This window comes from Notamacropus eugenii, chromosome 3, assembly GCF_028372415.1.
Source record: "Notamacropus eugenii isolate mMacEug1 chromosome 3, mMacEug1.pri_v2, whole genome shotgun sequence".
NCBI lineage: Eukaryota > Metazoa > Chordata > Mammalia > Diprotodontia > Macropodidae > Notamacropus > Notamacropus eugenii.
The window spans coordinates 376,383,404-376,398,244 of record NC_092874.1 but is presented as its reverse complement, the minus strand read 5'-3'; the positions used below and the strand labels follow the sequence as shown (position 1 = coordinate 376,398,244).

The 14,841-nt window shown below is 38.9% G+C and overlaps 1 protein-coding gene across 1 annotated transcript in view; it reads right to left on the bottom strand.

Moving 5' to 3' along the window:
* The window catches only part of PCSK5 (proprotein convertase subtilisin/kexin type 5), a 602,002-nt gene that overhangs the window by 111,028 nt on the left and 476,133 nt on the right, over nucleotides 1-14,841 (bottom strand). The window contains exon 22 of the mRNA XM_072597475.1: nucleotides 7,037-7,173. Within this exon, the coding sequence (XP_072453576.1) occupies nucleotides 7,037-7,173 (137 nt within the window). The remainder of the gene's footprint in view (nucleotides 1-7,036; nucleotides 7,174-14,841) is intronic.

Genomic DNA, 14,841 nt, shown 5'->3' with positions numbered 1-14,841 from the left:
ACTTTCGTTACATTTTTTATTTTTGCAAGTTTGGAGGATTTCTACTTCAGAAGTTTTTAAAACTTAACACAGCACCAAAACTTTTGGAATGTGCTGTGTATGTATGTTAGTATTTGTGTATCTATCTATACCTATGCCCAGAGCTGTGATTTCATTGTATAGGCAATTTCTATTGAGGAATTTCACTTTACCAATGCCTAATCGGCACCGGTTCTGTTCTTTGTAGTCTCAGTGAGGTGCCCGTGTAGCACCGAGAAATAGAATGGATTGCCCATGGTCACATAGCTAATAAATTACAGGCAGAACTTTAACTCATTTCTTGATTCTGAGGTTACCTTTCTTCACTATATCAAGCTCAAAACTAAAAACTCAAAAACAAAATACATACAAAATAATTTACATGGCTAGGCAGAGGCAGAGTACCATGAAATGGGAGGCAGAGAATAAGTGTTTGTTTTTGTCTTTTGGCCCGGGGTCATAGAGCTAGTCTGGGTTAGAGTCAAGGTTTGAAATCAAGGCCTTCTGAAACTGAGCTCAATCCTTTTGTCACAATACCATGCCTCCTTTTGTACAGTGTCATCGGAAAATGCTGATTTGTTTATGTACATAAACCCCCATAGGCAGCAAGAAAGAAAAATCCCATGTACACATTTGCACCCTGGCTTGTTTTTCCAATTATGCCTTACCATACACACCATAAAGGGTGTGTGTGTGTGTGTGTGTGTGTGTGTGTGTGTGTGTGTGTGTGTGTGTGTGTGTGTGTGTGTGTGAAGTATGTCTTCTTTAGGAGCTCACATATTAAAAAATTACCAAAGAGCCTAGACTAGATTGCTTTATAAAATATATAACTTCCAGGAGGACATAGGAAATACAGCAGGACTACAAATTCATCAAACATAATAAATTTTTTAAATGGGTTAAGAATATATTTCAAAGAGAATTTAAAAGCATCTTAGGTAGGCCTTAATCTAATGCCTAGAAATTGGTGAAACTAATAAATCTTTAACACATAGGCCATAATCCATTGCAGGGAAATACTATATTCGAATAACCACAGTAATATTAACATTTATATTGTACCTTAGGGCTTGTAAAGTGTTTTACGTATGACATCTCATTTGATCCTAATGACAGGTTTGAAAATTAGGTATTCTTTTCATTTTTCAGATGAGACAACTGAGGTTGGGAGAGGTTAAGTCACTTGACCAGAGTCATAAAACTAAGTAAGTATCTTAGTCAGCACTTGAACTCAGGTCTTTCAGACTCCCAGTTCAGTGCTCTAAGCATATCTACACAAAGAGGAGATGAAGACCTTGGCTGTTAAAAGAATACTTGATATTTTCTTTCAAGTATGAAGTGCCAGTGCATGGATATACAAGTTGTGCTAATACACTCTTCAAGTCAGTTGACTAATGTTGACTATCAAAGACCAATTCACAGGGAGGTCATAGTCTATTTAGTGAAAAGGGCACCCACACTGATAAAGTTATCAGCTATCAGAATTACCCAAGATTCTAGGTTTCTCATTTGTCTGTAGCTTCAACGGTTGGTATAGACTCTTGTATATTTTTTGGCCAGTCATTTTTCTATTATTTCTGACTCTTTGTCACCCCATTTTTGGGGTTTTCTTGGCAAAGATACTGAAGTGATTTGCTATTTCCTTCTCCAGCTCTTGCATTTAGTAGGTACTTAACAAGTGTTTGTTGTTGGGTACCCTTATAACTATTGATAGTGTAAGATGGGAGACTGAAATTCAGGATTCCTTATATATTCAATATACATTTCATTAGGAATGTATTAACTAAGATTTAAAAATATAAGTTAATATATTTATTAAATACTTTATTTAATAATAAAGTAAATAATTTTTATTTCAAATTTTATTTAAAAAATAAAAAATTATCAGTTAATATTTTCAATTTAAGATATTTTAAACACATATCTTTAAATTCTTTTATTGCTCTTGATATTACATTTAATGTCAATTATAAAAAATAATCTTAGCCATCAAGTCAGCAAACTAAAACTTATTATAATTATGAAATATAGTTTACTTTAAAAATTAGTCTTTACAAATGAAACACAAAATATAAAAATATAAAATATTATGATATATATTATATATATAATATATATTATAATACATAATATATGTATAAAATATAAAAAAAACCCCTCATACATTATACCTGGCACATAGTAGGCATTTAATAATTACTTTTTGATTGATTGATAGTTTGAGCACACCCAGCACCCACTGTCCACATGCCTATGATTTTTCTTCTTTACAGCAAGATGTCACACAAATCCCTCAGGTTGGCAGTAGAAGTATGTTTATCCTCATTTTAAATTGACTTGCCCAAGATCATTCACCCATTATGAGAGGCAGGATTAGAACCCAGGTCTTTTGACTCTGCAGTCGGGCTCCTTCCTTTAGGCAAAGGAACTAATTTAAATTGAGCATTTAAGGGAAAGTCTTCAAACCAAACATCCTTTGTTTAACCCCCAAATGAAAGAGCACATCCATTCATGGCTACCGTTCAGTTACTAGGAAAAGAATGCTGTGAAATGCAGGTGCTAACTGAAGGTCATCCACCTCAAGTTTCATTCCCCTGCTGGACTCTGCTAGAAACGCCCTTGTTTGACATCAATTTTGATTTTCCATCAAAGGAGGCCCAGACCTCGTGGGTGTTGCCTATCAGGCATAGTTACTATACAGTATGACGACTTTTCATCGTTATTCCTACAGTTTAACTTCAAACATGAAATAAGTTAGAATGAATGCCCATTGCTACCACTGCCATTCTGAATAATTATTCATTATGATCATTATTCATTATTATTGATGAATAATTGGCCTAATATAGTGCTTTAAAATTTGCAAAATACTTTATACAGTTCTTTTAGTTGAGTCTTTCAACAATCCTGTCAGGCAGGGCTGACAAGTACTATTATTCCTATCTTACAGAGAAGGAAATTGAGCCTCAGATCAGTTAGGGGTCTTTCTCTGGGTCATATAGCCTCTAAGTGTCAGAGGCAGGGTCTGAACTCCAATATTCCTGGTCTAGCATTCTGTCCACTAGGGTCACAATCAATTAAAATAAAGCTCTTTTCACCAGGAACAGATGTTGTAGAAATATAAACTTGGAAAACTTCATTCAAAAGAATTTCTATTATCTTCTCATGGGATTCTACCAAAGAGAAGAAAAAAGAATGGATTGGAAAAGTGTTGGTATGTAAAATATTCAGCCTATTTGGAAAGGTTAGGAAGACATGTTGCCCTTGGTTTAATGATAAAAGCACTGGTCCTTCGTTCTTTAGTCATCTGCATCAGGCCACTGCTCATTTATGACATCTGTCAAGGATTGGCCCTATTTATGATGATCTAAGCACACTTCGTTACAGATGATAATTAGGATCGCCCACAGGTTTAAAATGTCAGCTTTAAATCTTTGAATTCCTTGCCACAAGCTCATGGGACTGAAATTGATGTAATACCATAAAACCCTGGAAGGAGTCAAGGCTGGTTCTAGGTGTAGGCAGAGCAGGCAGCAGCCCACTCAGGGTGGTTTCTGAGGACAGTCTTTCATTCCAAACCCAGAGAAGAGACTTAAAATTCATGCTCCCCTGAAAGGCAAAACTGGCAAATTCATACTCAGATATGAGTTTTGCTTAAGGGAAAGACTGAGGAGATCGCTAAGACTCAGGTGTCAAAGGGAAGGGACCAAGAAAGGGAACTACAGACAGGATAAAGGACACAAGTTGAAGGCTAGAGACCCTCAAAGAATAAACTTCACCTGCCTCACACTTTTATCTCTAGCCGCCTTTAATGTGAATAACCTGCTGTATGGAAAATAAGATTTGAAAAGCAGTGCAATGGGACAGTATAACATATTACCTACTTTGTGACTGGCTGAATTTATCTTTGTGTTCAGTGAGTCAAAGGGGAATTTTTTTAGCCTTCATTCCCTATTTCATACAGTGCCATAAAAGATTTTTGCTAAAGTTTGAACAGCTTAAAGTGTATGTGTGTTCTCCCCAGAGGGAGAGAAAACCATGTTTTCAAATGTCACCTGGCTTATACCTCTTCATCTATGATGTTCCCCTGTGGGCTGGTGACATACTTGGCAATAATTGAGGGTAGAAGCAAACTCTTCATACCTTTTCCATTATCTCTCCAGTAACTTGATGGAGGTTTTATGTGAAAACACCTGCCCCCCACCCCCTTTGTCTCTGTGGAGTTTGCAGGCTGTTTGAAAGTGGCTTCTCCATCCTCATTGGGTGCTTGGGGGGGTATGCCCACAAGAGACAGTCTAGAAGAGTCTGTGGTCCACTCCCAGCCTTTGTATAAAACAAGGTGTCAAACAAGTGGCACTCACAGAGTTGGATCTAGGGTAAGGCAAACTGGGACTTTGCCTCAGAACATGGAAATTTAGAGGGCACCAATATTCAAACCATGTACTTTTTTTCAGCTATGGAAAAAAAGTAGATTTAGTACCTAATGAGCAAGAATAATTTGATAAAATAGGAAGCTGCCAAATGGGGGACACTGTCAATAATCACCATCTGTGAACTACAATCACAACTAATGCCTCCTCCTGCTCAGTTGAATTTTTCCCAATTATTGTCACTATTTTCAAATCATGAATTATATGGTTGACTTGAGGGTAGCATTGCATAGCTTGCTCCAGGGCCTTCCGGTCATGGGTAAGGAAGGAAAGAATTGATCATCAGAAGACATCTTTTGCAGGTTTCTTTGTGCCTTTTCTCTAGTTTGGGAATGAAGGGTGTGGAGAATTGGGCTCCTTTCTGTGAAGCTATTCTAAATTTGCTATACATTAGGGATAAGGCCGGGGCAAGGTTTAAAAACAGCAATCCTTCATGTGCCCAAAGGATCACAGAATACCTGATAACATTTTTGATACTTGGTGAATCAGAGAGACCTGACCTACCCATCCAGTCTCCTGTTTCAACTTATTATTTATTTTAAACATTCTTTTTCTTTTTAAATTCTGAGTTCCCAATTTTCTCCTTCCCTCTCCCACTCTCCCTTGCCTGAAACATAAGCCTGGCATTCAAGCTCCCCTCAAATCTAGTGCTGCCCCTCCTTTCTAGTCTTTTAGGATGTATCCCGTTGTCTTCCTACTCAATACTTCTACCACATTAGATGATTTGCTATCTTTTGTAGAAACCTCAAACTTGATCCCTGCCTTTTTTTTGTTCTCACCCCTCCTAATGCCCATATTCCCCGCTGTGGAAATCCTACTGTTCTTTATAACCCAACTCAAATATCACTTTCTCCAGGAAACCTTCTGGGATCCTCCCCAGTAGCAGTGACTTTTCCTCCTTGGGAATCTCACATATGTTACTTGTGCCTCTATCATACACATATATTATTAATATTATAGTTTTCTGGTTTAGTCCTATCTTCCTATTAGAATATGAGAGAAATCACTATTAATAACTAATGATTTGGGGAGATTCAGAGTTTCCCCTTTTTCTATTTCCAAGACCTCAGTCTCTCAAGGTTGAGTTAACTTTCTTTAACAGATCCTACTCAACCTAACAAGGAATCTCCAGTCTAAGGTGAATTCCATTCAATCAAGCTTGGGTGGAGACAGACCCTTTTGTCTATATTATCCACGATTGGGAGTGGTCTGGATATTGTTGTGTTCGTCCTTTGTTGCCAAAGAAGACCATGATATCAGAGAAATGATGACATGACTTGCACTTGACTTTGTTTTGAGGGAAGGAGGGCTGTGCAAGGTCACCAGTCTCACTTTCTCCTCCTGAGTCCTCTGGAGCCAGTGACCAGATATTCATCAGGATGACTGGAGATGGCCCAGGAAGCAATGGGAGACCTTGGCCTTTTTAGGCTGGGCCTTTTCACATACTTTCTTAGGGGCGAGGTGACACCCATTGAGTGGATAGGCCTCTTTAAGAAGTGGTCAGGGAATGGCTCTTTTAATGAGCAAAAGAAAAAAAAACTAAATCAAACTGTGAGGGAAACAGAAACACTGCTAATAATCACTCTAAGCCAGTCATTAAGTGGAGCTTGGGCAGGGACCTATTATTGTTGAACCTACTGGCTTCAGAGTGCACTGGGTTTAAGGTTTGGGGAAAAGGAAGGAAGGAAGGAAAGAAGTGAGGAAGGAGGGAAGGAGAGAGGGAGGGAAGAAGGGAAGGAAGGAAGGAGGGAGGGACGGAAGGAAGGAAATCTAGCAAGTAAACTCCAAAGGAGGGGGAGACAGAAAGGAGAGTGTCTAGATATAGAGATAGTCTCTCTGTCCAAGGGTGACAAGATGATACTCTTAGCCCTTCATTGTAATGCTCATTCTCTTATAAATTGTTAACCAACAAGAGTTGATTCCCACCCAGGGGAACATCTACTCTTTGAAAGGTATATAAGCTGTGAGACTGCCACCATGATTGTTTTTGATCTAAGAGAGAGATGGCCAAATGAGCACACTTTTATTAAAATGCTGGCATTATTAATAAAATGATTAAATTACCCAGAAGTTGTCTCTCGAACCTTTTAATTGCCACAAGTGTAAACTCCATGCGGATAAGAACTTTGTCTTATCTGAATACTTTAAGTTCCTCAATGCCTACATTAACATTCTGTACATAATAACACTTAATTTAACTAAAATCAGGCAACACTTACAGATTTAAATCCCAAGATCCAAGCTACTCACACTTTTTAGTAGCTTCCACTAGACATGTCATCTCTCCCTATTAGAATATAAGGTTTGTGAAGACAGGACTCTCTTACTTTTGTACTTGTATTTCCAGGACTTAGCACAGGGTTCAGCACTGAAATTCCTTTATTCAATCATTCATTCACTCCTGACTCCTAGCCTAGTATTCTACCCACTAAGTAACACTTGCCCTAAGTGTTGAAGAACATTGATGAGTAGCTGTCCAGGATCACCCCCTCAGTAGAGGAGACAATGCTTCTGAATACAGCTAAGCGGTAGCAGTGGAGGGAAGGATTTGAGATAATAGAGAATAAGCAATTTGTAGCTATCCTTACCTGTGCCACAAGAGGTACAGTTGGAGGGCTCACTTCCTTGGCATTCTTGGCAAGTATGGTGGCATGGATGGCATTGGTTGTGAAAGGTGAATTTCCCTGAAGGACAGGTCAGCACACAGCGGCCATTGTCAAAAAACCTGGGGCAGCAGAAAGAACATACAAGAATTCCAGAACTCTTAAAGAAAGAATTCTTTGACAACAGAGTACTAAAACAATGCTAGGCTTATGTATTTCTGTTTCACTCTGTCATTTTTTGTTTTATGATTCTGCTCACAAAGATGATGCCATTGATCCATCATCAATGGAGTCAATACTTTGAGTTGTTGTCCCATTTATCCCCTTTTTTACCATCCCCTCTCCCTGTTTTCTAGATGTCTTAGAAAGCAGCCCTGAGAAATTTGATTAAGTTGGCTCAGCTACCTTAGGTGGCAGCACACTGGATAAAGTGCCGGGCCTGAAATCAGGAAGACTTGAGTTCAAATCCAGCCTTAGACACTAGCTGTGTGACCCTAGACAAGCCACTTAACCCTGTTTCCCTCAGTTTCCTCATCTGTGAAATAAGCTGGAGAAGGAAATGGCAAACCACTCCAGTATCTTTGCTGAGAAAACCTCAAATTGGGTCAGGAAGAGGATACAACTGAAATGATTGAACAACAACAACTACTTTGGGGGGAGATGGGGATAGAGGCACAATTGAAAAGGAAGTAGGGATGCTGACCAGAGCCCTGTGGCCCAGGGAGAAGTAGTGATGTGGCAGGAAATTCACAACCCAGATCCTGGGAAGGAAAGAAGGTAAAGTGGTAATACATCATCATCAACTCTTAAGGGATTGAAGATAGAAATTTACTTTTACAATAAGAAAAAAGAAAGGTTACTATAACTTCTTCCTGCCATCCCCCCCTCCACCCCATTCCCAGGCCTTCTTGTAATATTTGGGATCATAGGGACCATGTATGAAAATAAACTCAAGAACAACCAAGGTGTGCCATCTTAAACTGTAAAAATACTCTGACATAAAGTGCATTAGGGGCTACTGTTAGCTGGTTTTCAGGAAAAGATGGTGAGCATCCTCTAATGGAGTGGGAGCAGAGTGCAGAAGTCAATGAGTGCCATCTGCTAGAGGAAAGTAGCACTATCAAAAGGGCACAAGGTGGAACCTGGGTTGGACAGGAGGACTGAGGAGCAAGAAGGGACTATGAAGGACAATGCAAGAAGCAAGGAGACTGCTTCTCCTACAGAGTAAGAGAACTCCCAAAAAATGGAAGGCAATCAGCAATGTCAGCTTAGAGAGGCAGGAGGAAAAAATACTAAAATTTAATCATTTGACTGTCCCTCTGTTGCCACTCCAGCACTGCCACTTTCATGTTTCTCTCCTCTCCTCTTCATCTCTTGCTCTCTGAACAGTAATAAAAACAATGCCATTGCTTAAAGAGAGTGTCCATCAATTGACCTATGACTCCACTCATCATCCCTTTGACTTTCCAAGCCAAAACATCTTGGACACCATTCCCTTATATGTGTAATCTCCTCCTACCAGAATATGAACTCCTTTGGGGCATAGACTGTCTTGTTTTTGTGTTTGTATCCCAGGGCTTATCATAGCTTGGAATAGAGTATTTGAAAAGTGTTTTTCATTCATTCCATCACTGTGGACCATTTAGTTATGAAAATGAGGAACGAAGTGGGAAAAGTGCCCTAATAAGCCTAAGATGTAAGGCTACTCAGGGAAGTAATATAATTCCCAAGGACTATGCCTGTTCCATGTTTCAAACTACTTATATATAAAACTGTTCATGTTTTGAGCTTTGTCAATCTGTGTGCTTATAAGGGGAGCTGATGGTTACTCCTGAAGGAGTGTCACATACTGAACCTCTCCAGATAGAGGCAATGAACCAGAGAACTGAGAGATACTTCAATTATACTTGGGTTCTTTGGTTAAGGAAAGAACCATGGACGCAGGTCTTATACTTTTCTTAGGGAACAGCAGAGGAGCAATCTTTTTTCTCTTATGGATTATTTCTAAAAATTGTGTTATATTATATGGAATAGAAATTTGCAGTTTACTGAAATTCAACTCTATACCCATATTTCTGGGAGGAAATGTTATATAGTGAGTGACAGTGTAGTTTACTGGATTGGTCATTTGACTTGGACTCAGAAAGACCTGTGTTCAGATTGTACATCAGACAGTTTACTAGCTATAAGACTTTGAGTAAGTCTCTTAACTTTTTTTATACCTCATTTTCCTCATTTATAAAATGAAAAGGCTAGACTTGGTGGCCTCTAAAGACCCTTCTAGGTCTAAATCTGTGGTGAGGTGATCCTAGTTGAAAGAGATCCAAACTTGGAATCAGAAGACTTGAGGGCTGTGTCACTTCTGGGCCTCAATGTCCTCATCTGTAAAATGATGAATTTGAACTAGATCAGGGTCAACAAACTATGGGCCAAAAGTCAAATCTGACCTGCTGACATCATAGGTCATAGTGTGTAGTATAAAGAATTATGGAGATCAAATGATCCAACTTCCTATTTTTCAGAGGCTTGGAAAAATCAATAATTTTTCAAGGTCCCATAGGTAGTAATTTGTAGAGGCAAGATTTGAACACAGCTCCTTTGATTTCTTTATTCTGCACTATTCCATAGTAGGACCAGTGAACCTCTGTCCCCCTCCCCACTTCTGACTACCCAAAATTGCTTGGAATGAGTCATAGACTCTTTCTACACTTGACCCTATTGTAGCCAGCAATACTTCACAGGGGGCACACTCACAAACATCTGGCTGTGCATGTCATCACTTAGTCTCCACGCCCAAAAAAGGCAAATTATCTTATCAATTCCACTAGGCCTACAAAGACAAAGCATCCCTCAGTGGTGAGACTGATAATTCAAGCCAATGAGGAAAAGTCCAGTTCCTAACTAGCTATGGTTTTTGAGCATGGGAAGATTTATCAAGGAAGGATTTGAGTTGGTTCAAAGAAAAAGGAAAATAAATGAAATGTCCTCATTATGCGGTGGTGGTGGCGGTAGAAGGAGTGAACAGGAGACCTAGACAAGAACTTTCAAGGTTTTCAAACCAAAAGCCTATATGAAGTGGAATTTAACATTGAAAAGGAAAATGGGTATGCATTCATCCAATGTGCTCACTTTTTTACTAAATCTGCTTGGGGGAGGGTGAGAGAGGAAAGGGAATATATAAAATATATCATTGCTTTATCCTTTAGAGGCACCAAAGAGAATTCTAGTTGAAAAAAATCATTTATCACCACTTTAGGCCTCTGTCTTGTGACAGAGTCATTTGTGAGTATCTTCAGTTTAAGGTACATCTTAGAGCTATCCTGAAGTGGAGGAGGGCAGGACCCCTAGCAGAATCAAACCACTTTTGTAGAAAAGAAGAACTACTTATTTTTCTATGGGTCTTGATCTTTTCCTAAATCTAAACAGCTTTGTCATGTTTTTAGCAGAAAATAAAAAGCACAGGGGAGAAAGAGAGAGACACACACACACACACACACACACACACACACACAGAGAGAGAGAGAGAGACAGAGACAGAGACAGAGACAGAGAGAGACAAAGAGAGACAGAGAGAAAGGCAGAGAGAAAGAGAGACAGAGACAAAGAGAATGAGAGACAGAGAGAGAACTCAAAATAGTAAAATAAAATTCACTTTGTGTGAAGACTAGAATGAGAAAAGCAAAGTAAAAACTAGTGATTCAGTAGTAGGTAAAAAAAAATTCTGCTAAAAAAGAAAAAGAAGGAGTCTCTGGATTAGTAGCTGTCCATCTCTGTGTCTCTCTTGGTTTTTTTGTCTCTGTCTATTTCTATCTCCTTGGTCTCTTCCTCAATGTCTTTGTTTCTGTCTCTTGACTGTCTCTATCTCTCTGTCTCTGTTTCAATGTCTCTCTCTCTCTGTTTGTCTCTGTCTCAATCAAATTACCTGGCAACTGTTGGAAGAGGCATATTTCCAGTTGCTTCTATTTACAGGGAGAGCAACAAATCTTCCTGAGAAGAGGAGGATGGATGCTTTCTTTTGGGTTCCAAGGAGACTGAGAGATATTCTCTTTAAAGCCATCTGTGGGACAGTTAGCCTCCCTGCTCCAATCACAATGACCCCAGGCCAAGCTTCCTCACTGAAAATCAGGAAAGCTAAGAATTTGATCACCACCAAATTTCAGATCCTCGTGACCTCTCCATTACCAAATTGTAACCAGCCATTCAGGTCTAACAGAGCTCACACAGAGCAGAGGAAAAGTCAGAGCCAAGACCTTTAACAGCTGGGCTGAGGCACTGTCCTCAGTGTTGGGGGTAAATATACCAGAACCCCCTAGGGTGACGTTCCACTGTGTGGTGTGTTTGATATTGCTGGAACAGATGATCTCAGGATGGAGTTATTATATCTTTTGTTTCCCTTTGTTGGCTTTCCCTAATTAAAGCCAGTCACAATAGTCCTTAATGTAATTTCTTGGTACTTAAATGTTCTAATGGAATCAAAATCCGGAAAAAAAAAAGAATTCCTGTTCCCAGAAGTCCACAGAGGTATACCAAAACATTTTTGGATTTAAATAAGAGCAAAAGTAGCTTGTGGATGTTTTTTAATTAGTTGCCTATCTTTAGCAGAGCTTTAACTAGGGAGGCATGATTGGGGCTTTGTCCCAGGGTACCACATTTACCGTAACCACAGTTACATGGAACTTGCAGTCAGTCCTTCAGTAGCATGAAAACAACAGAGCTTAGTACCTAGTCAGCAAGGATAATTAGCTAACAGATGAAACTACCTGATGGTAAAGTGAAATAAACTTTCCTCTCACCAGCCACACCTTAGGGCGTACTTTGAGCCATTTTTATTGCGTACAGTTTGTGGCACTTGTCCCAGGTTCAGAGCTTTCTAGTTGCAACTCGGATCTTTAGGTCTTAATTTAAAATTTACCTGAAAAACCTTCAGGGAACAGGGCATGCTATACAATAATAAGCTGTCTACTTTGTGTTGCCAGCTTCTTAAAAAACATTATTTATTTATTTTTATTTATGGGATAAAACAAGCATTTCCATAACAAAGTATAATTTCTAAAAAAATGATTGCCCATGAAAATGCAGCTCTATTATGTACAACTTGCTATTTCATTTAAATATAAATTTGTCATATAAATTTCTTTTTTTCTCCTCCTTCCCACCCCAGAGATGGCTACCAGTATCTTTTAAAGCGGTTTTTGCTTTAATTTCAGTGTTTTGCAGGAAATCATAATCAACCCAGTGAAGTGGCAAAGGGAGAGGAGCAGATGTTACAGGCCAGAGTTCATTTCCCCATTCATTGCAAGGCAACTTCCTGGATTCAAGGTTACCCCATAACATGAGCAGTTAGTTCATAAGTCCATAAGAAAAGCAGAAGACCTAGGGCCTCATGAAGGACAGAATCTTTACTCCATCCAACATGAGGTTTAATTATTTTGATGATTAAAAGGAGTACCTGTTTATTTTCTTCCAGAATAAACAGATTACTCTGTTGTTAGAGTAAGGAGAAATTTAAAGTAATTGTTTATTCTATTATCTATTCATCCATCTATCTATCTGTCTGTCTGTCTATCTATCTATCTATCTATCTATCTATCTATCTATCTATCTATCTCTATCCATCTATCTATCTCATCTGTATATATAATATATATTTAAATTAATTATCTATTATTCTATTATCCCCTTTAAAATCTATTCAGAGAACCAAAATGGAAGAACTGCATCATGTTGCAATGTGGACAGAGTAGTTGCCATGGAGGAAGGAAAATCTGAGTTCAAATATTGCCTCTGATACTAATTCTCTGAACCTGCACAAATCATTGAAATTCTCTGAGTCTGTTTCCCCATCTCTAAAATGAAGGCTTTGGAAGATGTGGTCTGTTATAACTCTAAATCCATGGTCCTTCCTGTAACAGGTTAGAGGTGTTCAAGTTAAAGGAGAGAAAAAGAGTCTCAGTGGTTTAAAAACATCACCCCTGGATCTGGTCTAGATTCTAACATCAAGTGATATCATTTTCCTCTCTCTAAAACCCACCCCTCTTCCCAATTTTTCTATTTCTATGGTTGAGCTCACTTTCTTCTCAGCCACCCAGGATCAAATCCTTCAAGTTATCCTTGCTTTGTTTTCTACCTCACATCTGATTAGTTATTATATTTGTTCTACCTCTGTGGAATCTCTCACCTCTATCTTCAGTTTTCTCTTCATCTCTCTTTAGTTTAGTATCACTTCTCACCTAGATAATTTTAAATAGGTCTAATAATAAGACTTTCTGCCTCATTGGCACCTCATAGGTGCCAACATAATCTTCCTATAGCAAAGATCTTCCTGTGACATTCCCCTGCTCAAAAACTGACAGTGGCTCCCCATTGCCCTAAAGAATAAAATATAACCTCCCTAACTGGGCTCTTTGCAACCTGGATCCAATCTAGGGAGGCAGTGATACATAATCATCAATAGTTATTTTTAAGCTCCTACTGTATGCCAAGGACAGTGCTAACACATTGGGGATACAAAGAAAGGCAAAAGGGAGTCCCTGCTGTGGGAGATCTCACAATCTATTGTAGCAGAAAGAGCACTGAATGACTTGAGTATCAGAAAACCTGATCCTGTAGGACTTTCTCTACTGGCATAGGGTGTAATTGTTCTGTAGCATCTCAAGCTCTGTGATTCTCATCCATGTCTCCCAAAATTATTCCATAGTGGATCCACCCATTGCTCTGGAAGCCTTACTCTTGTTCTTTTAGTACCTTATGGGTAACCCTTTGTATCACTGCTATTTACTTGCTGGGTCAAATCATTCAGTTTCTCTGGGTCTCAATTTCCTCATTTGGAACTAAAAGACAGTGTGGCCTAATGGATATAGAGCCAGCCTCAGAGTCAAGAAGATATTTGTCTCTGACACCTTTCCTGTGTGACAATGGACAAGTCATTTCAAATCTCATTGTCCCAGAAAACTCTGACACTCTAAGTCTTCTGAATTGTTTTAAATGCTAATAATACATGAGTCTCCTCTTTTGTCCTTATTTTATACAATTCTCCTTCTTATACTCTCTGTTCTGGTCAAACTGATCTATTAGCTCTTGCCCAATCTTGCTATGCATTGATGTATGCCTAGATTTTAGAATATACTCTATTTATATCTTGGTTTATTGCCATACTTCCCTTTTTTTCAAGGCGCATATGAGTGCACTTTTCCCACTAAGCCTTTCTTAATCAACTTCAGTTAAAAAGTGATTCTTCCATTCTCAGATTTTCTGAGTTTTCTATCCAGACCTTTCCTTTGCCCCACTATAGTCCACCATTTATTGATCTTACTGATGCAACTGGGTATTTAGACTGAGTTACTTGGGGAGAGGATTAGGTTTAAGTGAACTGGGAAAGATTCTGGCATGTTGCTGCATGGGTTCCTGGGAATTGTAGTTTGGGTGGACAGTGTGAATCATCCCTCTGCTTTTCCCCATTCTGTTCCTCTCAGCAAGAAGGATAGTGAGACTCCAGGGCAAGAGCACTGAGGTGAAAAGCCTGACTGTGAAGTATCTTTCTCCAGATGTCTCATGATACTTCCCCATCCAGGAACTGGAGGAGACTCACAATATCAGTTATAGTGGAGACTATGCCACCATATGCCACCTATATACCAGCATCAAATCAGTCTACTCATTGCCACAGAAGCTCTTCTCTCTATTGTCATCCATAGTTTTCCCGTGTGTTGCTATAAAGTTGAAAACCTTGAAGCAAAATTATAAGTAACGCCAATGCAAGTGTGAAGGTACATTATAGGCTTAAGTAGGAT